The 26,250-nt window shown below is 46.8% G+C and overlaps 1 protein-coding gene across 2 annotated transcripts; it reads right to left on the bottom strand.

The window, feature by feature from the left end:
* On the bottom strand, positions 1-25,855 carry LOC148111600 (maestro heat-like repeat family member 5). Of its 2 annotated transcripts, none has more exons than XM_087880801.1 (27): positions 25,690-25,855; positions 24,746-25,166; positions 23,891-24,027; positions 22,239-22,334; positions 21,079-21,195; positions 20,125-20,247; positions 19,443-19,592; positions 18,709-18,828; positions 18,069-18,148; positions 17,417-17,552; positions 16,963-17,058; positions 15,378-15,482; positions 14,656-14,791; positions 10,057-10,175; positions 9,572-9,721; positions 9,218-9,372; positions 7,467-7,614; positions 5,943-6,094; positions 5,445-5,582; positions 4,868-4,982; positions 3,834-3,977; positions 2,914-3,090; positions 2,230-2,379; positions 1,855-1,980; positions 1,419-1,521; positions 399-464; positions 1-279 (listed from the first exon to the last, which is right to left on the bottom strand). In XM_087880801.1, exons 2-27 carry the CDS (start codon positions 25,125-25,127, stop codon positions 116-118), a joined length of 3,585 nt encoding a protein of 1,194 aa, XP_087736927.1. In that variant the 5' UTR covers positions 25,128-25,166; positions 25,690-25,855; the 3' UTR covers positions 1-115. The 2 variants fall into 2 exon arrangements, with proteins under 2 accessions (XP_087736927.1, XP_087736928.1); XM_087880802.1 differs by having other exon boundaries at positions 24,888-25,166; positions 25,690-25,848.
* Between the last annotated feature and the right edge of the window lie 395 nt (positions 25,856-26,250).

Genomic DNA, 26,250 nt, shown 5'->3' with positions numbered 1-26,250 from the left:
TTTTTGTTTTATTTTTATAGGGTTTTTAAAAAGTATAATATACAGTGAGGATGGCACTTAATTTCATTCTATGAGGTGCCATGACAATAATGAAAACTATGAAACTATGAAACTATTATTGCTTGGTCTCGGAGATCCTCCTGATGCCTTTGGAGAGGAGTTGACTACTAACAAGACCCGGCTTGATCAGATGGCCACACTGCCGAAAGATTTCTTGCATTGAGTCAGCTGCAGCCTGAGCCACTGAGGCTTCGGAATCGCCTTGCAGATCCTGGAGACCTGAAACGAATCCAGAAAACAAAGGATTTCCGGGATCAACCGTGAGAACCAGCCCTGATCAGCGACAGAGCTTCTGGAGAAAAACTCCTTGTTTCAAGCGAGGGAACTTTGAAACTCACCCAGGAAAACTTCTTTCATTTGTTTTGAAGTCATCACTTCCGGTTGCATGTATTGCGCGCAGCAGCCTGGGCACGTAAAAAGAAAACGTTGGTGGGGTTAACAGAGACGGCTAAATCGACTGATTCAGGAAAAAAACGCGCCATTCATTGGTTTCCACTTGGAAGAGTCGCTTTGGGACTTTACGGGATGGTTCCAGGGATTGGGTCTGTCTAATAATAAGAAGGACGAGGGGTAGCCGTTCTTCCTCTGTTTTTGTCTCCAGGCCTCACTGGAGGCTTTCAAGAAGAGATTAACGAAGAGATTGGACAGCCACTGGTCTGAAATGGAATCGGGTCTCCTGCTTTAGCAGGGGGTTGGACTAGAAGACCTCTAAGGTCCCTTCCAACTCTATTACTTTATGTTCTAGGACTGTGCAAACAACCATCATCTTGGAAAAAAATCTAAGCAGCCTTGAATCCAGTTAATACTAGAATGGGAGGCCAGCTGGAAATATTTCCAGAGAAAAAGCCACGGCTGTGGGTTTGCCTATACAAGAGAGAGGGATACAGGCCAGGTAGTCCTCGACTTCTAACAGTTCATTTAGTGACCATTCAAAGTTACAATGGCACTGAAAAAAGGAACTTACGACTGCTTTTCACCCTTAGAAGCGTTGCCACATCAAGATCAAAATCCGGATGCTTGGCAAACCGACTCGTATTTATGACGCTTACAGTGTCTTGGGGGTCAAAGATCACTTTTTGCGATCTTCGGCTGAGCCAAATCCGGGAGGAAGCCAGATTCACTTAACAACCATGTGGCTAACTTAACAACGGCAGCGATACCCTTAAGAAAGAGGGCAGGAACTGCCTGAGAAACTGTTGCGCGATCGTAGCCGTTCCGGAGAAGCCACACGGTATAAGAGCAGCTTCCAGTCTGATTAAGCGACATGGCTTAATTCTGCATAGATTCTTTTGGTGACAAGGCCGCCCGCCTGTCTTGGGTTTTCCTGCCCTCCTTCCAGAGTTGGCATTGGTGATTACCAATTAAGAGGGCAGCTGCCTCGCGATGGGAAGAGTTCCGGCTCCTCAGGAATCCCAGCATCTGATCCAACATCGCAGGAAGGTTTTGCTTGCATTTATTCATCTGGGGAAAACAAGGCAACAAAGAAGCCAATGAACTATAGAGCTTTTTTTTTTTTTTTAACCAAGGGGCTGCTTTCTTGGTCAAAGCCAGCTGGGTGACTTTGGGAGTTCTAGTCCCTCCTTAGTCACGATGGCCAGCTGGGTGACTTTGGTGCAGTCCCTCTCGCTCAGGGCAACCCACCTCACAGGGTTGTTGTGAAGAAAAGAAGAAGTATTAGGGATGCCCACCGTCTTGAACTATTTATAAAAATAAGAAAGGCAGGGCAAAATAAAGAAATAAACGGTTAGTTTACTCTAATCTGGAAGAAAACAGGCCAGCTTGGCTCCTACTTACAACCACGTAGCAGATGTTGGAGTACATGCTATGAAGACTGGTGTACATTTCATAGTCAAACAAGTTGCTGGGAAAGCCCCCCCAGTTCATAAAGGACACGCAGGAGTCGAGGGTCTTCCTGGAGACCTGGCCGAGGGAGGAAAGAGGGAGATCCTGTCACCTAGTTGGGTCATGAAAGGTCTTCAAGGAAACAACCAAGTTCAGGGAGCACCAAGGACCCCACAACTTCAGGATTGTCTACAATGTCTTTGCATTCTCCAGAGTGTCCACGTGGTACAACCACGTTGCTCTGAGTGAAGATGGGGGTACAGAGTGGTCTCTGTGAAGGTAGCATGATCAGAGCAGGAGCTCAGCTTAGCCAGCCCTTCAACTCACCTCTTTTGTCCGATCATTTGACAGTTGTATGAATAGGGGAATAAGGCTGTTCAGGATGTTTTCGGCCATATTACTGTTCCGTAACTCCTTCAGTCCTTTCAGGAGCATGCCAAAAATGGTGATGGAGGTATTCCTCAGTTCGATGTCGTCCTACGAAGGAAGAGAGACAGGTTAGTCCCTCCAATAGCAGAATAGCCATGCAGAAGTTTCTTGAAGTTTGCAGGAGAACACACAAGTTCAGAGCACACCTATTCCCAGTTCAATGTCCATGGAGATGGTCAATCATCCAGGTCATGGTTGCCCCAAAGATGGGGACCCCAACTCCAGTATGCTGGCTGGAGAGTTCTGGGAGTTGAAGTCCTCACCTCTTAAAGTTGCCAAGGTTGAGAAATCCTGATCTAGACCACAGTTGTTCAATCTTAGCAGCTCCTTCTGGACTTTCTCCCATCTTTATGGGAGAAAGAGAGAGATAGAGGGAGAGGAAGAATGAAAGGGAGTGCAGAAGGGAGGGAGGGAAGGAGGGAGGAAGGAGGGAGAGAGAGAGAGAGAGAGAGAGAGAGGGAGGGAGGAAGGGAGTGAGGAGGGAGCGAAAGAGAGGGAGAGAGGGAGGGAAGAGGGGGAGAGAGGGAGGGAGGGAGGGAGAGAGAGGTGGAAAACCAGTTTGTTATGATTTGGTTGACTTACATCATGAAAATGTTTCAGAAGGAGCGGAATGAGGTTGACTGCCTTCACCGCATGGGTTTTGATATCGAGGTTCCTGAGGAGGAAATGCAGGGTCCTTATAGCTTCTTTTGCCAAGGTCTTCTGTTCGTGACAAGCGCAGTTTAGCACTGGCATCAAGAGGGGTTCCAAGATGTTCTTCTGGAGGAAGCAGGGAAAGAAACGAGCAATTAAACGGTCACTGGAGTTCTCTGAGTCTCACAGCGATCATGACAAATGCAAGAGAAGGCCACAGAGCATAGAAGAAGAGGGTTGAAAGGGAACTTGGAGGTCTTCCAGTCCAACCCCCTGCTCAAGCAGGAGACCCTAGACTCTGCTGGACAAATGGTTATCTAAACTCTTCTTGAAAAGCTCCAGTGATGGAGCACCCATAACTTCTGGAGGGAAGTCGTTCCAAGGATGAATTGTTCTCGGTGTCAGGAAATTTCTCCTTAGTTCCAGGTTGTTTCTCTCCTTCATTAGTTCCCATCCGCTGCTTCTCGTTCTGCTTTCAGGGGCTTTGGAGAATGGGTTGACCCCCTCTTCTTTGGGGCAGCCCTTCAAATACTGGAAGACTGCTCTCAGGTCTCCCCTGGTCCTTAACAGGATACCAGAGATGGAAGGGACCTTGGAGGTCTTCGAGTCCAACCCCTGCTCAAGCCAGAACCCCTATACCATTTCAGACAAATGTCCTCCAAGAGGATCTGGCCTCTACTTGCACCTTCAGATCTTCCAGGGTTGCAGCCATCTTTGTAGAAGAGACACCACTCTAGCTGTCCTCTTTCTGCTGGTTGCCTTCTTCTTCTCCTTCTTCTCTCCTTCCCAGCCTTGTAGACTTCCCAGAGAGCGAGGTCACACCTGCTACTACCTTGGAAGCCACTCCCTTCCTGCCCCCCATCTCTTACCTCAAACGGGTGTTGGATGAGGTTCCCCAGTCCTCTAACGCTGAAAGTCTGTATCAGCGGATATGGCTGGGTCATCCATTCCTTCAGCACCTGGAGGATGTCTTGGATGACAAAGAATTGGCAAATTTCCGGGTGAAACAGCAGCTGAAGAAGAAGAGTGGAGATATGGAGCGTTAGCCAAGCCAAGGAAGAGAACTTCCCTGAGAGCCTCGACTAAAGATGCCACTTTCAGCCATTACGGGGAGAGAAAAAGAAAATAAAGACAGTCCTCGGTTAGTGACCGCTGAAAGTCACAACGGCATTGACAAAAGAGATACGTCCATTTTTCAGAATTATGACCATGGTAGCATCCTCATGGTCATGTGATCAAAATTTGGGTACTTGCCGGTCCATATTTGAGTTGAAGATGTGGCCCTTTCGTCAACTTAACTGATCCGTTATGGGTGTACATTGTTATAATTTTAAATTGTTTTAATTGGGTTGTTGATTTTAATTTATTGTGATTTGTATTGGATATTGTTTTTGTAAGCCGCCCTGAGTCCCTCGGGAGAATGGCGGCATATAAATATATATATATATGACGGTCGCAGTGTTTCGAGCTTACGTCATCCCTTTTGTGACTGTCTGATAGGTAGTGTAAATGATAGTTGCAAGAATACAAAAAATAATGCAAAAAGTAAAAGGAATTTGGGGTCATTGAGTCTTCCTTCCTCCCTTCCTCCCTTCCTCCCTCCCTCAATCTCCTTCCTTCCTTCCTCCCTCCCTCCCTCCCTCCCTCCCTCCCACAACTTCTGGAGGCAAGCCATTCCACTGATTAACAGAATACCAGGAGACCTTGGAGGTCTTCTAGCCCAACCCCCTGGTGAAGCAGGAGACCTCTACCATGTCAGACAAATGGCTGTCTAGTTTCTTCTTCAAGACCTCCAGTGATGGAGAACCCACAACTTCTAGTTTCTAACCATAAAGTTCTGTTGAACCCTGGGCAACTTTCCTTGAGCTCCAGAAGGTTGGGGTGCATCTCAAGGTCTCCTCACCTCCGAAAAGAAAACCATCCCAATGGTTTTGTGTCTTAAATCGGGGTGGCGCACGTAGGTCTCAGCCTGTCGGAGCATGACCTTCAGCTCATGTTTCGAATAGTTGAACAAGATCCTAAGAGAATAAATATGGAGAGGTCAGACAAGATCTGCTGGTTAGGGAGAAGAAAATCACCAAGCTAGAGAAATCATGAGCTGAATGATCGATAAATGAATTACTCAATGAATTACTCCATTTAGAGAATTTCTCACCCTCCCTCTCTCCCTCTCCCCTTCCTCTCTCTCTCACCCTCCCTCTCTCTCTCACCCTCCCTCTCTCTTTCTCCCTCTCCCTCTCCCCTCCCTCTCCTCCCCTCTAATCTTTCCTCTCTCTCACTTTTGCCTTCTGTGTGTCTCTCTCCCTCTTTCTCTCCCTCTTTCTCTCCCTCTCCCCTCTCCCCTCTCCCTCTCCCCTTCCCTCTCTCTCCCCTTCCCCCTATCTCTCTGCCTCCTCTTCTTCCTCCTCTCCCTCTGCCTCCCCTCCCTCTCTCACCCACTGCCCCTCGTAGCCAAGCTCTTTTGACTTTTAATTTCTTACCGGACCAGGTGGAAAATGCCTTCAAACACACTTTCAGGACTCATCAGCATCGCCCAACATTGAACCATATCTAAGTCCTTGAACTCCTCCTGATAGCCGGTGCGCAAGATGAGGTGTTTGACGGCTTTGACTGCGTTGCTAAATGAAACAAAGGCAGAAGAGTTGGTGCCAATCATTCAGCTGATCCCCCTGCACTTCCGACCGTTACAGTATCCCTATGGTCATGTGGTCAGAATTCAGACTCTCGGCAACTGACCCATATTTATGACGGTCGCAGTGTCTCAGAGTCACGCGATCCCCTTTTGGGACCTTCTGACAAGCAAAGTCAACGGGGAAGCCAGATTCACTTAACGACCATGGGACTTAACCAGTGCAATGATTCACTTAACCACTCTGGCAAGAAAGGTTGCAAAATGGGACAAAGTTCACTTAACGACTGTTTCCTGAGCTTTGCAGAAATGGAGAAAGGATCCAGATTGGGCCCAGGAGATTCCTTACCCCAGATGGTAGGTCTGTTCTGACCCGCTCTTGCCTGCTCCCAGCAGAAAATAGATGTGCGTCACGAGCGCCAGGAGCAGGCTGGAGAACTTATGCTGGACAATGGTTGCTGCCTCAGGAAGCGAGAGGAGGAAGGAGAGCGCATTGGTGGCCTAGAAACAGGAGGAGAGGAGAGTCAGCTCGGGCTCATCAGGTTACTTAGATTCCTCATCATCATCTATTTCTTCTTTTAACGACCCCCTAATCCCTTGCGGGGTGGAGTCTGGGCAACTGAATGGAGCTGAGGCTTTCCTGGCTGGATGCCCTTCTTGTCGCCAATGCAGAGTTTTGTTCGGCAGATACATTCTCATTGTGCCCAGAGAAAGAAAAAAATCCTCATGTCCATGAAAGCTGAGCCAGGAATGTCCATGTCTGAGACACGGAGCAAAAGGTTGCTAGAAGTGGGACTTCTGAAACTCCCATTCTACACCCCCTCCAGACTTTGAGAGGCCAGTGGGGTGTAGATACAGGACAAAAGGGAGACAACGAGTAGCACAAGTGAGACAGAACTGGGGACAAAGAGATCGGTAACCTCACGTTTCTCTGTTTGTCTTCATTCCTAAGTGGGCTCTTGACTCTCCACCTCTTAGGGGTCCTTGGAGGGGCCCTGGGTGCTGTCTGAGCGTGTGTTTTTTGGTGGCAGATGTTTCATGACCCAGCTAGGTAACATCCTCAGTGCTGGAAGAGTTAGGCTTAGAGGTAGGGTTAGACTGGTTGGGTCGGGAAACATCTGCAAGAAAACCACCAAGCTCAGTAAGCACCAAGGACCCCACAGTTCAAACCTGGACTACAAATCTATTGGTCTTAATTAATTAAATTTCTCCACCGGCCATCTGAGCAATCTGACACTGGGAAGTTTACAACAACGTAATAAAACAATATAACACATAATAAAAATACAGATTAAGAATATTTAAAATAAGATATGACACAAAGTACTCCGTTGGGTGTTTGCCTTTGTTGGTTCCTATCATGTATTTTCTTAAATCAAACTCTTTTTTAGTTATTTCTGTAAGAAATAACGTAAGAAATGAATAAAGGAATCAATTGAATTATGAATGATTGGATGAGTAAAGGAATGAATAAACGAATAAATCAATGAACGGATACATGAATGAATGGATTAATGAATAGATGAACCGATGGATGGATGGGTGGATAGATGATAGAGCTGGCTGGCTGGCTGGATGGATGAATGGGTGGATGAATGGATGGATGGATGAATATCAAAGCTGTTCTGGTGAGGAAGCCCACAGATACCTCTACTTTCAATGGGGCATTTTGGGGGGAAGGGGGGCTTACGTCAAATTTTGCTCCGATTTCAGCCCCCACCAGTTTGCCCTTTGCCTCCCTCCAGCCAGGGCGTGCCTGCTCCTGATGAGGAGACCCCCGAGGGTGACTCTTCTGCTCAGCCCCTTCCCCCTTTCCTCAGGCCTGGCCCACCTGCAGATCTCAGGAAAGGAGAGCCACCGGTTGAGGGCTTACCGCAATGGGCATGATGGATTTGCTTGTTCCCCTCCCAATAGCTTCGGTGCTGGGCTCTTGGTCATCAAGCCTTTTGAGGAGGGGCTTCATGATCTTCAGGTTAGCATAGGGGTCTGCAGCCAGCGCCCTCCACAGTTCCCTGGCACTTCTGTGCAGGTGGAAAAATGGATTGGGGAAAAAAATCAGATTCTTTCCCCATTTTCAAAGAGACGGCCATTCCAGATAGATTAACCCCCCCAACGGAAGAAAGGGTTAGAGAACCGATGGCCAAATGAACTGCTTTAAGGCATGGAAAAAGATATAGCTACAGGTAGTTCTCGACTTGCAACCGTTTGTCTAGTAGCCATTCAAAGGAGGGCCTCTGCGCCACCGGAAGTGCCAGAGAACCCAGAACTGGTCAAGGGAGGGGAGGTTTCTAGGAGCAGTGTGTCTACAGAATTAACCCAAAGGTGCTTTTCACAGAAGGACCGAGTTGGAAGGGACCTTGGAGCAGTGGTGAAATTCAAAAATGTTCCCAACCGGTTCTGTGGGCGTTGGTTGGTGGGCATGTGACCGGGTGGCCGTTTCTTGGTGGTCATATGACCAGGCGGCCGTGGCTTGGTGGTTATGTGTCCGGGTGGGCGTGGCTGCACAACTGATTCACACACAATGCAGAACCTCACTGAATCACAGAGAGCTCAAAAGCAAACGATCACACTTTACACAAAAGTAACACAAAAGCTACACAACTGACTCACATACAATGCAGAAGCAGCTGGACTTTACACAAAATGGCCCCTGCAACAAACAGGAACCTCACAGACAATCAGGCACAGCTGATTTTCTCACAGCTGACTGGTAGTAAAAAAATGCTGAAATTAGAAATTACAAAAAGGTTCCGACATTGCCCGGCACAGCTGATTGTCGTACGTTTTAAAGCGTTTTTTCTTACTACCGGTTCGGGCAAACAGTAGCAATTATTACTATCGGTTCGGGCGAACCAGACCAAACCAGAGGATTTCACCCCTGCCTTGGAGGTCTTGTACTCCAAACCGCTTCTCAGGCAGGAAATCTTATCCCATTTCAGACAAATGGCTGTCCAATCTCTTCTTGAAAACCTCCAGTGATGGTGCACCCGCAACTTCTGGAGGCAAGTTGTTCCACTGGTTAATTGTTTGCACTGCTAGGAAAGTTCTGCACATTGTAGGTTGCTTCTCTCTTTGATTCGTCTCCACCCTTTGCTTCTTGCCTGCCCTCAGGTGGTTTGGAAAATAGGTTGACCCCCTCCTCTTTGTGGCAGCCCCTCAGATATCAGAACACTGCTATCCTGTCCCCCCTCAATCCTTCCTTTCATCGAACTAGAGAGACCCAATTCCTGCAACTCTTCTTCATATGTTTTAGGCTCCGGTTCACTAATCATCTTCGTTGCTCTTCTCTGCACTCTTTCAGAGTCTCTGCATTGTTTCTACAGTGTGGCGACCAAGAAAGTTAAAAAACCAAGGAGGTCCAGCTGCCTTTTGGAAAAGCACCTTTGGGACAATCATGACCTGGATGGTGGAGACAACCAGCCTAGGAAGCTCTCAGAATTCAGATCGACTGCACAGCCAACCAGCGACTGCACTGGCCCTCAACCAACCCAATGCAACCTCCCCCCCAATCAGCACATGATCTGCCCACCCCAAGCTACAGATATTCACCCCTATCGCAAATGGTTGAGAATCTCTGTAGAGTACAAGAAAACAGGAGGCACATCTCCTTGAGGTTCTTCTTACCCATCGCACGCCACCGAGCACTCGAGGAGAATATCCACGACTTTGTTCACCCGTTTGGACGCCAGGTGACACACTGCCTTTAGCGTTTGTTGTTTGGTGGCAGGGTCCAAGATCTTCGGGAGACGTCGGTAGATCTCCTTGAGGATCATGGGCAGCTATGGCAAAAGAGAAATCCAAGGGATGACCAACTTTCTCAACAGCCCTAAGATTACCTGGTGGTCTCCATCCAACCCTAGCCTTCTTAAATCCAGCCGAAGTGTTGTCACCAAGTCAACAAGGTCTCACCCATTCTCATCTTTCTTTTCTACAAAATCTCCTCTATCCCTTTTGCTCCAAACCCTGCCATTTTCTTACCTCCTCCATGTCCATCCCACATTCTTCCAAGAACGAATTGAGCAGGAGTCCCGCAGTGTGTGAAATGTTTTTGTCCAGGTGTGTCAGAGCTGCCAGGGCTTTTAAGATCAGGTCGTTTATTTGAGACGGGCTCAGATGCTCGCCAAAGGCCTATCGGAAAGAAGAAAAGGAGACCATGAAGAGATGCATCAGGGTTTTGACAAGCCAGAGACTTTGACCCGTATCTGGGGACAGCACCCCATGTAGAGAGGCAGGCCGTATTCCATGACATCCACCACGTGATATTAGGATGTGGGTGAAAGAAGCCAACATGGCAGCCGAGATCGCCTGCTCCTAGACATTGTGGGGGTTGGATATCCACCCTCCGGCCTTTGGAGCCTGCCGTCCCCACTGTGATATTGACTTTTTTGAGTATCTCCAGGTCAAGAGGAGGAGAGAAAGGAAGGTCAATAAGAAGCCAGGCAAAATGCTGAACGAAAACGTACCGTAGCCATTTTGGAGACGTTATTATAAAATATTGTTGGGCCCGAAAAGGAGAAGTCTTCCCTCAGCCAAGTGACGACCTTCCCCTTCTTGTTTCTAGGTTTCTCATCCATTTCTTTGGCTTTGGAGGGAGGAAAACAAGAGAAGGTCAGATTTTGGCATTCGGAACTTCTGAACATCCTTCGTCTGACGGCCGGTTTAGTCGTTCCAACAGAAGAGAAGATCTGTAGCTCAGGGCTGACCTGAGGGGTCCCTGGTGCTCTCTGGGCTCGGTGGTTTTCTCGTTACCTAGTTGGGTCATGAAACCTTCACAAGAAAACAACAAAGCTCAGAGACACCAGTCCTCCTCCTCCCCCCTCGCTCCCTCTTTCTCTGCCCCCTCCTTTCTCTTATCTCACTGATCAGGAACGAAACAGGTACAATGACCTCTTTAGTGGTCCAATTACAGGCAGTCCTCGACTTACGGCCACAATTGAGTCCTAAGCAAGACAGTTATGAAGCGAGTTTTGCCTCAGGTTGCGATTTTTTTTCTTGCCAACCTGGTTAAGTGAATTGCCGCAGCAGTTAAGTTAGCAACCCGGTTGTTAAGTGAATCCATCTTCCCCATTGACTTTGTTTGGCAGAAGGTCACAAAAGGGATCACATGACCCTGGGACACTGCGACCGTCATAAATCGGAGTCAGTGGCCAAGTGTCCAGATTTTGATCCCGTGAGCATGGGGATGCTGCAACGGTCGTAAGTGTGAAAGACAATCACAAGTCACTTTTTTTCAGTGCCGGTTAAACTTTGAATGGTCACTAAATGAATTGTTGTAAGTCAAGGACTACCTGTAACCCCTTTTCTAGGTTAACACAATAGATGGGACTGTAAATGGAGGGGAAATATAGGGCTACATAAGAGACAAATTACATAAATGAAGGAATGAAGGAATGAACCAACAAACGAATGAACAAACGAATGAATGAATCTAACCGGATTTAACCCAGACTACCTTGGTCTGATGTGCAAATGAAGCATTAGGTTGTGAATTGATTGTGTGCTGCCTGGGGAATTCTGGGCATTGAAATCCACATGGCTTAAAGTTGCCACTGGGTTAAGCTTTTAACTAGCCAAATTTAACCGATCCTTTTCTTTAGGTAAACCATTGATATAAGTGCCTGTCTTTCAACCGATTGTGGACGGCTCCCAATTAAAAATTAGAAGACACGTAAAATGGGGTTGAAACTATAAAATTAACAAATAATGTATTGCAATTATAAACCCTCTTTAGCTCTTTCCTTAACAATGCCCACTCAACCCGTAACTTGGTTAACCCGTTTTCTGGCTTCCTGCAATACATGCAGCCATCCAATGACTAAAAGGTGGCTTTGCAAAACACGCTAAGACCCAATCCATGTGCCAAGACTCACAAGCCCAGGCTGGCTGATGGCAGATGCCTAGCCTAACTCTGTGGTCGGCAAACTGCAGCTCGCGAGCCACATGCGGCTCTTTGGCCCCTTGAGTGTGGCTCTTCCACAAAATACCACCTGCGGGCGTGCACGCACAGTGCGATTGGAACTTCGTGGCCCATGCGCAGAAGTCGGTTTTCGGCCTGGGCGAGTCTATTCTGAAGAAGTGGCGTTAGAAGAAGTGGGGGTGTCTTGCGGGCGAGAGACGGGAGACGGGAGACGCGGCGCAGGTGGGCCATGGGATACGCAGCGTGGGAGAGGCGCACGCGATTCATGCACGAGTTGAGTGAGCCAGTCAGTCAGCAATCTCCTTGTGCAGTGGTTAGTGCTAGTCGCATCCGCCAATCACGCGCGGGTGACAAAAGTAACTACTCGGAGCATAAAGTTACCTGTATTTTTCCAACCATCTGCAAATCCTACAGGTATTTTTGTCATCAATTTAAGAATTGTAATTATTTTGTGTTGGTGGCTTTATTATTATAAAATGAAACATTTTTTTAGGTGCCCTGTTTGACATGGCTACAAAGAAGAAGCAAAGAAAAACGGAAGACGAAAACCATGAATTTAAAGTTGAATGGACCGAGACTTTCGCGTTTGTTCAAAACTTAAATGGCCTTCCGACCTGTCTCATTTGTCAGGAAAAATTGGTGCATAACAAGAAATCAAATTTGGAGAGACACTTTAAAACTAAACACGTGCCATTCAGTAGTAAATATCCTGTCGGTGATGCAAGGAAGAAAGCAGTTGAGGAACTTCAGAAGAGTCAAGAAAAATCAAGTTCTGTATTTAATTACTGGATTCAATCTTCCAACAATGTTAATATTGCAAGTTTTGTGGTTAGTCAAAAGATTGCTAAGAGAGGAAAACCATATACAGACGGCGAATACATAAAAAGTTGTTTTATAAATGCATCCGAAGAGCTATTTCGGGATTTTAAGAACAAAGCCGATATTCTAAAAAAAATTAAAGAGTTACCATTGTCTGCTAAAACAGTGAAAGACAGAACAGTCAAAATGTCTTCGAATATAACCAACCAGCAAGTCGAAGATCTTAAATTGGTTTCAGCTTTATCAATAGCAGTTGACGAGTCTTGTGACATAAATGATACAGCTCAAGTTTCACTTTTTGTACGATTTATTTCATCTACAGGTCCTAAAGAAGAAATTTTAGGATTATTGCCACTCAAAGGTCAAACACGTGGAGAGGAGATAGCAATGCTGTAATTGAGTACATTGAAAAACATCATATTCCACTCGATAAAATTGTCTCAATTTCAACAGACGGGGCGAAAAGTATGACCGGCGTAAGAAACGGGTTTGTTGCTATTTTGAAAGAAAAAATTAATCACGAGGTACTTACTTACCATTGCATCATTCATCAAGAAGCGCTTTGTGCTCAGACATTTCCAGAAGAAATTTGCAAAGTTATGGAATTGGTGATTAAGATTATCAACTCCATTATAACTAAACCTCTTAATCATCGCCAATTTAAAGGATTTTTAGTTGAAATGGAGAGCGAGTACGCCGATCTTCTGCTGCATAACAAGGTACGTTGGTTATCAAGAGGAAACGTTTTGAAACATTTCGCTTCCTTATTAACAGAAATTAAAGCATTTCTCCTTGAGAAGGGGATTCGCTATCCAGAACTAACGAACGATCAGTGGATCCAAAAATTTTATTTCATGGTAGACATTACGTCTCATCTGAATCAGCTTAATCGTAAACTACAGGGGAAAGGAAACACCATTTTTTCGATGTTAGAAGAAGTTATTTCATTCGAAAACCAATGATCTCTTTTTGCTCAAGATTTTGAAAGAGAAACTTTGATTCACTTTCCAAGCCTGTTGAAACATCGCCAAGAAAATAATTCTGATATTGACATTTGCTATTTCAAAACAACACTTTTAAATATGAGGGAAGCTTTTCTCAACAGGTTTCAGGAATTCAGAAACAGCAAAGCGACGTTAGCCTTTGTTAAAAAGCCTCTTAATGCTACTGTAACAGAATTAAATGTTTCTCCCTTTAATATTGACATTGGCAACTTTGAAATGCAATTGCTGGATTTCAAAAACAAAGAATTGTGGAGCTCGAAATTTGAACGTCTTTGTGCCGATACAGAAATATTGGAGAAAAATAAATGTGAACTTAGTTCACAGCACAAGTGGTCTGCTTTGAAAGACCCGGAGAAGGAAGATATGATGATTTTTAACACCCGGAATAGTATTCCTGACTCATATCATCAACTGAAAAAAATAGCGTTTGCTGTTTTTTCCTTATTCGGGTCTACATAGTTATGCAAACAATCATTTTCAAGCATGAACCTTATCAAGAGTAAATTGAGAAGTTGTCTTATTAATGAGAACCTGGAATCGTGCCTAAAATTAAAAACAACATATAAACCTGACTTACTCAAACTTTCCAAGGAGATGCAAGGCCATTGTTCACATTAGTGTTTGTCAGTCATTGTCATGATTTAATTTTATGGATATTGTAAGGTCAATTGTAAGGAATTTAATTTTATCAATAAATAATATCGTTATTAAGTATGAGATCAAGTTTTATTCAACGTACCTATAGTTTAACTAAGACTTAAAACTTTAAGTAAAGTTTATTAAGTTAATTTTAGGGAACGTTGTGGAGTGAAAAAAGATGTAGTGTCGAGGAGATGGTTTGGACATATAAAGAGGATGAACGAAAGGAGATAGACGAAAGAAGTATACAGGACGAGTGTGGATGGGAGAGATGGAAGGGGTCGACCTCAGCGAACGTACCTCCATCAGATTGAGGACGTTCTTAGCAAAGGCCAGTTTAGGAGTACCCTAATTAAGTTAATAACAATGTACCTACCTATCTAGTTTAAGTTTAACCGATTTGGCTCTCCAAAGAAATTTCAATCGTTGTACTGTTGATATTTGGCTCTGTTGACTAATGAGTTTGCCGACCACTGGCCTAACGGATCCACTTAACGTGAGAAACTCAGTCTTCAAATGACCCCTGGCCCTGAGAGGTGCCAATACCAACGGCCAATTCCAGGCATCTCTGCCCAGGCAAACGACCGGGGTCTTGGTCACGCCACAAGCTGTGCCACCCAGTGCTCTCCTGGGCAGTGCGCATCCCTGGGCTCCTGGCAGCCCTTGGAGTCCAACTTTCTCACCCATTTTGCTCATGATGAGGTGGTGGAGGTGGTAGGCGGCCTCTGCGGACGTCTGGCCAACTTCTTTGCTGGTGTCGCCAACGTGCAGGCCCAGCAAAGCCACCAGCTGTCCCAGCAAAGAAAAGTCACCTGTGGGCTAATGAAAGGAAGCAAAAAGGAGGGGAAAGATGAGAAGGGGGGCTCATGAAGGTTTCAGCCAACTGAAATCAGAGCATAGGAACCATAGCACCACAGAATCCTAGAATCCTACCTTTTAGAATTCTAGAATCACAGAATCTTAGAAACATAAAATCTTAGAATTTTAGAATTATCCAATATTTGAATCTTAGAAGACTAGAATCATAGTCATAGATTCATAAAAGCAGTGAATCCTAGAATCTTTGAATAATAGAATCTTAGAATCATAGAATCTTTGAATTTCTAAATCATACAATCTTTGAATCTCTGAATCTCTGAATCTCAGAATCTCTGAATCTTTGAATCCCAGAATCTCTGAATCTCTGAATCTCTGAATCACAGAATCATAGAACCTTAGAATCCCAGAACCTCAATTGCTGGAAGGGACTGTGGAGGTTTTCTCCTCCAACCCCTTCATCAAGCGGGACTCCTTATATCCTCCTGGTCACATCCCAAAGATGCTTTTTCCAAAAGGCAGCTGGACTTTCTTCTTTTTCTTCCTTTCTTTGAAAACATCTCACTGCGCATCCCAAACGGTGACTTACGTCGAAATTGACGTTTTCAGAAACGAACTTCAGGAGGTGTCTGATGCTCTTGATGGCCCTCTCTCTCTCGTGTCTCTTGGGAGATTCAATCCAGGGATTAATGTGCTGCCCGGAAAAACAAAGGAGGAGGAGGAAAGGAAGAATTTGTGATTCACAGTTGGAAGAGCCACAGAAGTTGCCAGGACTGGGGAGAAAATCTAAGGAGCTCAACAAATTTGAGACATTGGTCAATTGAGGTCTATTTTAGACTGAAAACTAGAGTAGCAATTGAAGATTTCTGGAATACAACTAGTCTTACAACAGTTCATTTAGAGCCGTGGTGGCACAGTGGTTAGAACGCAGTATTGCAGGCTAATTCTGCCAACTGCCAGAAGTTCAGCAGTTCCATCCTGATCGGCTCCAGGTTGACTCAGCTTTCCGTCCTTACCAGGTCGGTCAAATGAGGACCCAGATAGGACAAGAACCTGGGTACTCATTTAGAGAGGTTGTAAACCACGGTGAAGCGGTATGTAAGTCTAAGTGCTATTAGTATTTAGTCACTGTTCAAAGTTACAATGGCACTGAAAAAGGGACTTACGACTATTCTTCACACTTATGACCATTGCAGCATCCCTATGGTCACGTGATCAAAATTTGAACACTTGGCCAATGACTCATCTTTATGACGGTTGCAGCATCCCAGCTCGGTCACTAAATGAATGGCTGTATGTCGAGGACTTCCTGTATAAGTAGTCCTTGACTTACGAACAGAATTTGGGGTGCTTACCAAGGTGGATGTTAGGCGACTTGTGACTGGCTTTACGACCTTTTTTTGCCAGGGTTGAACGAATCCCTGTGGTCCTTAAGTGAATAATGCAGTCATTAGCCGAATCTCGCTTTCCCCGTAGACTTTGGCTTGTCGGAAGCCAGTTGGGCAGTTCGCCAATGGTGTTCAGGTGACACCCCCCCCCCCCAGGATGCTGCAACCATCACAAATACAGGTAGTCCTCGACTTATGACCACAATGAGTCCAAAATTTCTGTTGCTAAAATGAATCCCATCGGCATCGACATAATCTGCATCGGTCAATTGCAGAAGGCAGCTTTACTCGGAACAGCTGCGAGGCTCTATGACAGGGGTGTCAAACTCGATTTCATGGAGGGCCGAATCAAGGTTGTGTTTGACCTCGAGGGGAGCGTGGCCGAGGTGGGAGTGGCCAGCTCAACGTCTCTCGTGTCAGGGGCACCTGTGGACTTCCCTGAGACCCTCCCTCACTCTTATTATCATCTCCTCCCTCCCTCCCTCCCTTCCTCCTTGCCGTGGGACAAGAGAGACACGAATATCAGAGAAATAGTGGAATAGAATCATTAGTGAAAAGATGCCAGAGGAGGGACAAAACAAATGTAAATGACAAAAATGAACATCATTTTTTAACTATTGAAATGAGTTAAATTGAATGGTTGAATTGTCCCATGGGACGAGTTGTCCACCCAACAGCCACATTTGCCTATCCCGGGTCCTTGGGAGGGACTCGACAGCTGGACAGAATCGCCAAATCCAGCCTAAACATCTGGCTGACCAACCCCGAGAAAGAATCACTCTTTACCGTCAAGACATCCTGCAGGGAATCCAAATTGGGAGCCTCGGACAGCAAGGCGGTGAGCATGGTGTTGCAGGTGGTCACCATCTGGTCATAAAAATCCTAGAAGGAGAAAAAGAATATCTAAAGGAAGAAGTGGTGTAAAGGAAGAAAGAGGAAGAAATCCAGGGCTGGGGAACTTATGGCCCTTTTAGGACGACTGGTGGACTGCAACGCCCAACAATCCTGAGCCAGCCACGGACTTCTGGGAGTTGAAGTCCACCCTTCTGCAATCAACGGAGTGGCCCGTCTTGCAGGGCTGGTTTTTCTTCCAGAGTTGGAGGAAATGCTTTCTCGGCTGAACACGAGGAACAAAAGGACATTGGGCTCCATGGATGGATCCAGAGTTTTGGAGGAGATTTTGAATCATGCTTATTTCCAGGTGGATCTCAGATGGCTTGGCTCCATCTGGACTGCTCACCTGAGTTTGAGCTGGTTGTCCTGGGCCGTTCACGTTCAGTTTTGTCACCAGGTAAGCCGGCAAGGAAAACACCTTCTGGATGCTTTTTCTCACCACTTTAGACCTCATCTCGGAGTTCAAGGGGGGCTTCATACGGCTGATGAAAGACGAGAAAAGAGGAGGAGGGTGAGAAGATCATAGACTCATTAGGCTAAAAGGGACCTCGGAGGTCTTCTACTCCAACCCTTGCTTGATGGTCCTTAAACCATCCCAGTCATATGGTTGTCCCCTCTTTTCTTGAAAACCTCGAGGGATGGAGCACCCCCAACTTCTGGAGGCAAACTGTTCCACTGATGGATTGTTCTCGGTGTCAGGAAATTTCTCCTGGATCTCTCTTTGATAAGCTTCCATACATCGCTTCTCATCATGCTCTCAGCTACTTTGGAGGGGAAGTTGACCCCCTCCTCTCTCTGAAAGCCCCTCAAATATCAGAACTCCCCTCATCATCCTGGTTGCTCTTCCCTGCACTCTTTCTAGAGTCTCAACATCTTTTTTATATTGTGGTGACCAAAACAGGATGCAGGATTTCTCTCTCTCTCCCTCCCTCCTTCCTCTCTCTCTCTCTCTCTCTCTGTCTCTCTCTCTCTCTCTCTGTCTCTTGGCAGGTACATACCTCATGCAGGTGATGGTGATGATCGCTTGATGGAGATTTTCGATGGACAAGGGTTTCGCGGGCTCATCTTCAATGACTTCCTGAAAAGAGAAGGAAACCCATCTAAGAAAGAACCTGAGATATGGCCACCCTCCAGCTGGCCCTCTTCCCAGCCCTACGCTTTTTCTGGTTGACACAGGAAGTCCCCAGCTTACAACTGGTCACTTAGCCACCATTTAAAGTTTTGAGGGATCTCTTCAGGACTACTTATGACCCAGATGCCAAGTTCCGAGAGGCGCCCCTTCCTCAGCGATCCTGTGACCCCATTTCGGTCACTTGGCCACCAGCTTGCATTGATGGCAGTTTGCAGTGTCCCGTGACCATGATTTAAGTCAGGGGTGGGTAACTGTGGCCTCTTGATGACCTATATAAAATTGGGAAGCCAGATTCCCTTAACAGCCGTGCGATTAACTGAACGAAAATGATTCGGCTAACAACGGTGGCAAGACAGGTCGTACAATGGGCAGAATTCCCTTAACAAATGTCCCACTTAGCAACAAAACCTTTCAGGCTCCATTGATTGGCATTCAATTCGGTTCAAATTCACTTCCAAAAAGGAAGACGCCCAGGAGCACCTGCCTCCCCCCCTCTCCCCACTTACAACGATGTTTGTGACCAGTTCCTGTTTCTGGGGCAAATCGAGGTCTTGCCTCCTGCTGTTGGCAACAGCTTTGGTGATCATGATGATGGACCTCATGAAGGCTTTCTTCAGCCCTTCGTCCTGGAAAACCCCAGTGGGAATGAAAAGAAACCAGAAGGAAGAGGATGTATTTATTTACTGAAACCTTTACGTAGCCGATTGTCTTTGGTTGAACTCTGGGGGCCCCCAATCAAAACATCACTGGACACTCTGGGTTCTAGTCCCACTTTAGGATGAAAGGCAGCTGAGAGACTTTGGGCCAATCACCAGGAGATGGTGAGTTCTAGTTCCTCCTTAGGGAAAAAGGCCAACTGTCTTTGGGCCAATCACCAGGAGACTGTGAGTTCAAGTCCCGCCCTAGGCACGAGAGCCAGCTAGGTGAGTTGGGGCCAGTCTCAATCCAAAACACGTCACAGAGTTGTTGTGTGGAAAGGAAGAAAGAGTGTAATGCAGGAGCGCTGCCTTGAGGGTAATAAATGCAACAAGACCATAGATTCTCCTCCTCCTCCTCCTCCTCCTCCTCCTCCTCCTCCTCCTCCTCCTCCTCCTCCTCCTCCTCCTCCTCCTCTCCCACAACATGCTAGTTGGGTCATGAAATGTCTTTAAGAAATCAAACAAGCTAAGGACTCCGGATTATAATTGTTCTTGTGATTAAACTCAGCATTAAGAGAAGTAGAGGGTGGAAACCTGCCTACCTTTTTCATGCTGGAATACTGATAGAGTATTTCTGAGACAATGTTGTCCAGGAAAGGCATCATGTCCTCTACTTGCGCTCCCAGGACTGCCTGGCCATAGCAGAGTATTAATGTGGTCCGAATCCATCTCTCGGAGAGAGTCTGTGAGTCCTGTCAGTCCAAAGACGAGGGGGTCAAACTCTTTCCCAAAGCACCAGAAGACAAGACAAGAAGCAATGGATGGAAACTGATGGAGCTTCTTAGTCATCCAGGTCACGGTTGCCCCAAAGGGGCTTTTTCAAAGGCAACTGGACTTTGTTTTTCCTTGAAGAGGTTTCGCTTCTCATCCCAGAAGCTTCTTCAGGTCTGACTTGGGTCAAAAGAGAAGAAGCTTTTTGGATGAGAAGCGAAATGTCTTCAGGAAAAAACCAAGCCCAAGCCTTTGGAAAAAGCACCTTTGGGTCTACTCGAGGTGTTTGTTGGGGCAGCTCCTAATCTTCTCTAGCCTTATAAAATAGTTCTCCAGGAGATGGAGATGGAGAATTTCAGCACCACCTACATCTACGAGATCTATGACCAATCTGAGGAGACCAGACAGCCTGGAGCCTAAGTCCTTCTAAGCACATTGGACTCTCCTTCCCAGAATCCCCCAGCCTCCTTCTGCACTGAGTTTCAGACCTTGCAACCCCATCCCTGGTCTTACCTCAATGGGGGCTTCTACTGCAAACGGTCCTTTTGTCTGCCTGAACTGGCCAGCCTCCTCCAGGGCCACCAGAATCTCAGGCAGGTGGCAAAAGGATGCCATTCGAATGGATTCCGAGATTCCCTAGGCAAAGCGATGTTTGTGAATTAGGACATTTATTGATTTATAGGTTCGATTTATATGCCGCCCTTCTCCGGAGACTCAGGGCGGCTTACAATGCGTTAAGCAATAGCCTTCATACTTTTGTATAGACCTGCTTAGTAGGGCTTCCCCCCCCCCCAAGCGGTGTTCTTTTTTATACAAAGTCAGCTTATTGCCCCCACAATCCGGGTCCTCATTTTACTTACCTCGGAAGGATGGAAGGTTGAGTCAACCTTGAGCCTGGTGAGATTTGAACTCACAGTAATTGCCGGCAGCTGGCAGCTACGTGCTACTTAACAGCATTTTAGTCCGCTGCACCACCAAGGCTCTTATTTGCACCTAACCCTTTGTCTTTACCTTCCGCTTTCTCCTCCCCTTCTCCACCTCCTGCTCCTCCTCCTCTCTGCAAACCCCAGGCCCTTCTAGCACTGATGAAATTACCTAGCTGGGTAATGAAATGTCTGCAACAAAACAACCAAGCACAGAGAGCACCAAGGACCCCACAGTCCTCCTCCTCCTCCTCCTCTCTGTAACCCCCATTCTCTTCTAGCACTGATGATGTTACCTAGCTGGGTCATGAAACATCTACAGGAAAACAACCAAGTTAAGAGAGCACCAAGGACCCCACAATTCTCCTCCTCCTCCTCCTCCTCCCTTCACCTCTATTCTGCAAAACCTGTTCTCTTCTAGCACTGATGAGGTGACCTAGTTGGGTCACTAAACGTCTGCAAGAAAACATCCAAGCTCAGAGAGCCCCAAGGACCCCACAAAGATGGAGGTCTCAGCCCCCGCAGGCATCCCACTGCCACTCACCTCTCGGTCTGTTTCTTCCTGGAGTGAAAAACTTAGAAGGCTTTGGAGCTGTTCCGTCACCAGGTCCTTCTGTGTTGAGTTTCGCAGTTTAACGCCATAATATTTGTAGAGGCTAATCTGAAGGTGGGAAAAAGAGTCCGTGAGTCCTAGGGAGCTCCACCAAACGGCCAGGAAAAGGAAATATAGGAGAAATTAGGATCAGAAAAGGACTCCGTGTGGTCAAGCACACGGAAACTGGTCCTGGGTGACCTGATCGGGGAGATGGGCAGCATACGAATCTAATAAGTCAATAATTGCCATTTTGACTTTCTTCTTCTTCTTGAAAAGCTACTTTAACCCCCCTCCCCCATCCCCATAGGTGCCCTTTGCTGATTCTCTGTTTGGCCGTCCTGAGATCCTTTATGGTTTCTGTGGAGATCTGGCAGCTTCATCTTTTTACATGCATTAGCTCTCCGTGGTGGATTGGGACAACTTGCCATGGCCCTCTTGGCTTGGCCAACTAACCATGGCCAACTAGCCATGGCCTACTTGCCGTGGCCAACTCACCAGGGAACAAGAGTTACACTAATAGCAGGGTTCCAATACCTCAAGGGTTGCCAAAAAGAGGAGGGGGTCAGCCTATTCTCCAAAGCACCCGAAGGCAAGACAAGAAACAATGGATGGAAACTTATCAAGGAGAGAACCAATCTAGAACCAAGGAGAAACTTCCAAACAGTGAGAACAATTAACCAGTGGAACAGTTTGCCTCCAGAAGTTGTGGGTGTTGCATCACTGGAAGCTTTTAAGAAGAGATTGGACAACCGTTTGCCTGAAATGGGAAAGGGTTTCCTCCTTCAGTAGGGGGTTGGACTAGAAGACCTCCAAGGCCCCCTTCCAAGTCTGTAGTTCTATTAATCATTGTCTGTCTAATATCGAGGAAATGGTGGAACAGAAGCGTCAAAGAAAGGAGGCCTCAAAGGAGGGACAAATGAAACATAAACGACAAATGTTAAAATGATTTTTAACATTATTGGAGAGAACGGAATGGTTGAATTAACCCGCGGTGAGTCTGCTGTGGCTCGTGGGCAGCCACGGTGAGTTGGCCATGGCAAGCTGTCCTCTTCTGATGTTGCATCTAAGATAACTGCGGCCCTAAAAGTGTAAAACCTCCGCATATTTACCTTGTCTTTAGACAAGACCTGGGACGTGCTTTGCTTCTGGTCGATGGGCGGCAATGCGCTTGTTTTCCTCCTGGGCAGTTTGTGGTCTGAAGAAATCTGCTTTGCCAACAACAACAAGAACAACAAAAAAGAAGTTGTGAGAAAGTGAAGGAGCAGAGGAAGGAACAGCTTTCTGTGTGTTTCCAAGGGGAGGATTGGTTTCCCTTCTGCGTCCGGATGCATATTATAAGTAATTTGACTTTTCTAGCTGGGACGGACACGAAGCACGTAACAAGGACCATCCGGATTGTATCAGCTGGAGCAGAGGCAGCTTTTGAGATGAACGGTTGGAAAATCTCTGCCACAAATTGTGAGAACTTGATTTATCACCATTTATTGTTGTGGCCCTCCAGCAGCCGAATCAGAGGAGGAGGAGGAGGAGGAGGAGGAGGAGGAGGAGGAGGAGGAGGAGGAGGACGAGGACGAGGAGGACGAGGAGGAGGAGGACGAGGAGGACGAGGACGAGGAGGACGAGGAGGACGAGGACGAGGAGGACGAGGACGAGGAGGACGAGGACGAGGAGGACGAGGAGGCGGCGTGGGAGTCAGGGCCAGCATCAAGGCAACCTGAGAGCTCCGAGGGGGAAGAGGGAATGGGGCTGGCAGAGAGAGAGACAGAGGAGGAGCCTGGGCCATCCGTCAGCCCTCAGATGGTGAGTCAACAGACCGCAGGTCTGGAGGTGGATGAGGAAGAGGAGGAACATCTGGGTCCAGTGCCTGACGCGCGGATACACAGAAGGCAGAGGAGAGGAGAGCAGTGGAAATCTATGGGCCGGTCCTTGGGACAGACGAGCCACCACTGCTAGCGAAGCCCCTCCCTAGCTCTGGGGATAAAAGGCAGGGGGCGGAGAGGAATAGATGTGGCAGACAACGATTCTTCTCCCTGCCGGATGGACTTGTTAGCCTGTGGTGAGAGAGAAACTTTTTGTCGGGGCTGCTGGCTCTCCTCATAAAGGAATCTTTGAGTTCACTTCAGAGGGTTTGTCGTGTTTGGGTCAGAACATTTATTTACTGACTGTTCGAAGTTATAAAGGATAGTTTACAACTGAAAAAAATGGACTGTTTCTCACACTCAGGACCATTTCGCATTTCCGTGGCATGCAGAGAGCTTCCGGTCCCTGTTGCTGCTGCCCAGCATTCAGTGCCAGACAGTGCAACAGGGCGGATGGTTGTCTTGTAGGTCTTAGATTTAAGATGGGTGGCCATTCGTCTGTCCAGTAACACACTGGTGAGTTCTCGCCAACGTATCCAGGCTGCATTCTCCTTTGCTCTCCCCTCGCCATTGATGTCACCATTGACATTGGAGGTGGGATCCCAGATACCAAAAAATGTCCACCTTCTTTAGGTTTTCTCCATTGATTTGAAGCATTCCAGGGGTGGTGACAGTCCCTAAGTATCCTGTCTTGATGTTGAGGTGGAGTCCAAAATGGTTGAGGCAATCATTCCATGGTCGTTCCATGATCCTTCCAGCAAGGACCCCCTAGTTCAGCAAATTCTCCATAACTACATTTGTCTACTTTTGGGATAAATGATCTCCACCGAGGCAGCCCTGGCTTCTGGACCCTCTCCACGATGGACCTCAGGGCCCACCGCGACACAAACCCAGCTGCTTACCTGGAAAGGACGAAGATGGTCCAAGATGGTCTCTAATATTTCTCTCTCGTCCATGAGATCCAAGATTTCTTTGACGGGTCTGCCTTTTAATGGCTTCCTGCTCTCCCATAAATTTTTGAAAGACTCGTCAGAGAGTTCTGAGAAGAAGAGACAGACAGAGATTGATGGGCAATTCGACAGGACAAGCCTTCTCAAAGCAGAGAGAGACAAGGAGTGCGTAGTGGATCACCAGGCTGAGCCTGAGGGAGGGGTCAAACGTGTCATAAGTCTCGAGGCCCTGATCTTCCTGTCCTTAGACAACCATCTTATATATGGAATTGGAATTTTTTATTGCTTTGAAATTTCATGATGTTGTAATCTTATAATTTAGATCTAGCCTTTGAAAAAGGCTAAGAGGGAGGGGTCTTTCCTCACCTCTGAGGGTAAGATGTTCCCTAATACAGTGGCAGCAGTAGAGAAGACCCTCTTCCTAGGCCCCACAGTCGAAACTCTTTGACTGATGGAGTCTGCACCATAACGTCCCTACCTGATGAAGGACGATTGCAGGATTTGGATTTGGGTAGTTAGGAAAAGGAAGGAAGGGTGTACTAGTGACATGAGAGCAGTCTTCCAGTATTTGAGGGGCTGGCACACAGAGGAGGGGGCCAACTTATTTTCCAAAGCACTAGAAGGTAGGAAGAGAAACTTATTGCTTAATGCAATTGGTCTCTGGAGAAGGAAGACCTCTAAGGTCCGTTCTGGCTCTGTCCTGATGGATTGATTGATGGAGGGATGGATGGATTGATTGTGTGGGGTGGGCTGATGTGATAGGACAAGGCTGGTTCCATAGGTAGCCCAGCCCTGTAGCATCTATACCTGGATATGAGGGAAGGATGGTGTCTTGAGAGCTTTTTCTCCCCGGAGCCCTTTCCCTCTCGGGCCTCCTTGGCAAGGAAGGGGGCTCTTTGAGGCCAGGCTTCATTTCCCCCTGAGAAGCCCTCAGAGGGGTCCTGCGCACCAATTCTGGCAGCACCAGTGCTGGAGGCTGCACCTTCTTGCTCATGTCCACTGGAGCTGGGGAACCCTTTACAAGAAGGGGCAAGACCTGCGTGGTTCTTTGAGTGGCCGAAGAAGTGGACGGGTGGGAGCCAGAGAAGTGACTGTTCCACTGCCATGGGTCATTATTCGTAATTTGTGGATGGGACTCCTTGCTGTCCTCCTTCTTCAAGAAGGGCAACTTTTTTAGCATGTGGTCCATCCTCTCGTGAAGAGGGAGTTCTTGAACTGGATGGAGATCCTGTCAATAAAGGAGAAGTTTTGTAACTCCAGGTTGAAAGGAGGGGTCCTTGGTGCTCCTATCTATCTATCTATCTATCTATCTATCTATCTATCTATCTATCTATCATCTATCTATCTATCTATCTATCTATCTATCTATCTATCTATCATCTATCATCTATCATCTATCATCTATCATCTATCATCTATCATCTATCATCTATCATCTATCATCTATCATCTATCATCTATCATCTATCTATCTATCTATCTATCTATCTATCTAGTTGTCTATCTATCTATCTCTATTTATCACATGTTCTTCCTGGGTCAAGAAGCTCAGACTGCCCAAGGAGCTGCTGATCTACAGAGGAATTTGGGAGTCTCTCCTTTGTACCTCTACAACTGTCTGGTTTGGCACAGCAACCAAACTAAAAGTCCCCTAAAGAGAGAAGACGGCAAGGAAATTACAGGCAGCAGAGAGAAAGCAGAGTTGCTTAACTCGTTCTTTGCATGCAAAAAGAAACTATAGCCCAACCTACCAACAACGTAACTGTGAAAGACAGACTAGAAATAAAAGTTGAAAGGCTTCAGCGAGGTATTTGACAAAGTAGAACACTCCCCTCCGCTCTGCTCTGCTCTACTCTGCTCAACACAACTCAACTGAACTCAACTATCCTCTACTCTCCTCAACTCTCCACAGCTCCCCTCTCATCCCTTCTGCCTTTATATCTCTGCCCCAGGGGCTGTGACATCACCGCATTATGTTCTCATGGGGGACAGCTGGTGTCATGACCCAAGGGGCCTCTTACTCCCCAAGATAATAGGGATGGGATATGGAGGGTCCCCTGGATAACCCCCTTGATAACATTAGCGACATTATGGGGAGCAAAGCTAGGGGTCACTATGGAATGACCCACTGTGATGGTGTCCCTCAATGTGCTAGATCTCAAAAGAACCTAACCAAGATTAAGGCTGATCAACTTTGTTCTTTGATTGGCTAAGTCTGCCACTGAGCATAGGACTAAAACATTCCAAATTAGTAAGGGAGTAAGGCAAGGTTGCCCCCTATCCCCATTATTGTTTATTTTGGCCTTAGAAGT

Source organism: Pantherophis guttatus, chromosome 18 (genome assembly GCF_059756535.1).
Source record: "Pantherophis guttatus breed Tessera chromosome 18, ASM5975653v1, whole genome shotgun sequence".
Lineage (NCBI taxonomy): Eukaryota > Metazoa > Chordata > Lepidosauria > Squamata > Colubridae > Pantherophis > Pantherophis guttatus.
This window is presented reverse-complemented; position numbering and strand designations above follow the sequence as displayed.

What these genes read in the sequence shown, in the direction of transcription:
- LOC148111600 (XM_087880801.1), bottom strand. Translation starts at nt 25,127, where the DNA reads ATGGACCACATGCTAAAAAAGTTGCCCTTCTTGAAGAAGGAGGACAGC. An exon ending in GACAACCAGCTCAAACTCAG is followed by an intron (nt 17,059 to 17,416) that starts GTGAGCAGTCCA and finishes TTCTCCTTCTAG; the next exon opens with GATTTTTATGACCAGATGGT. An exon ending in GGCATTTTCCACCTGGTCCG is followed by an intron (nt 4,983 to 5,444) that starts GTAAGAAATTAA and finishes TTATTCTCTTAG; the next exon opens with GATCTTGTTCAACTATTCGA.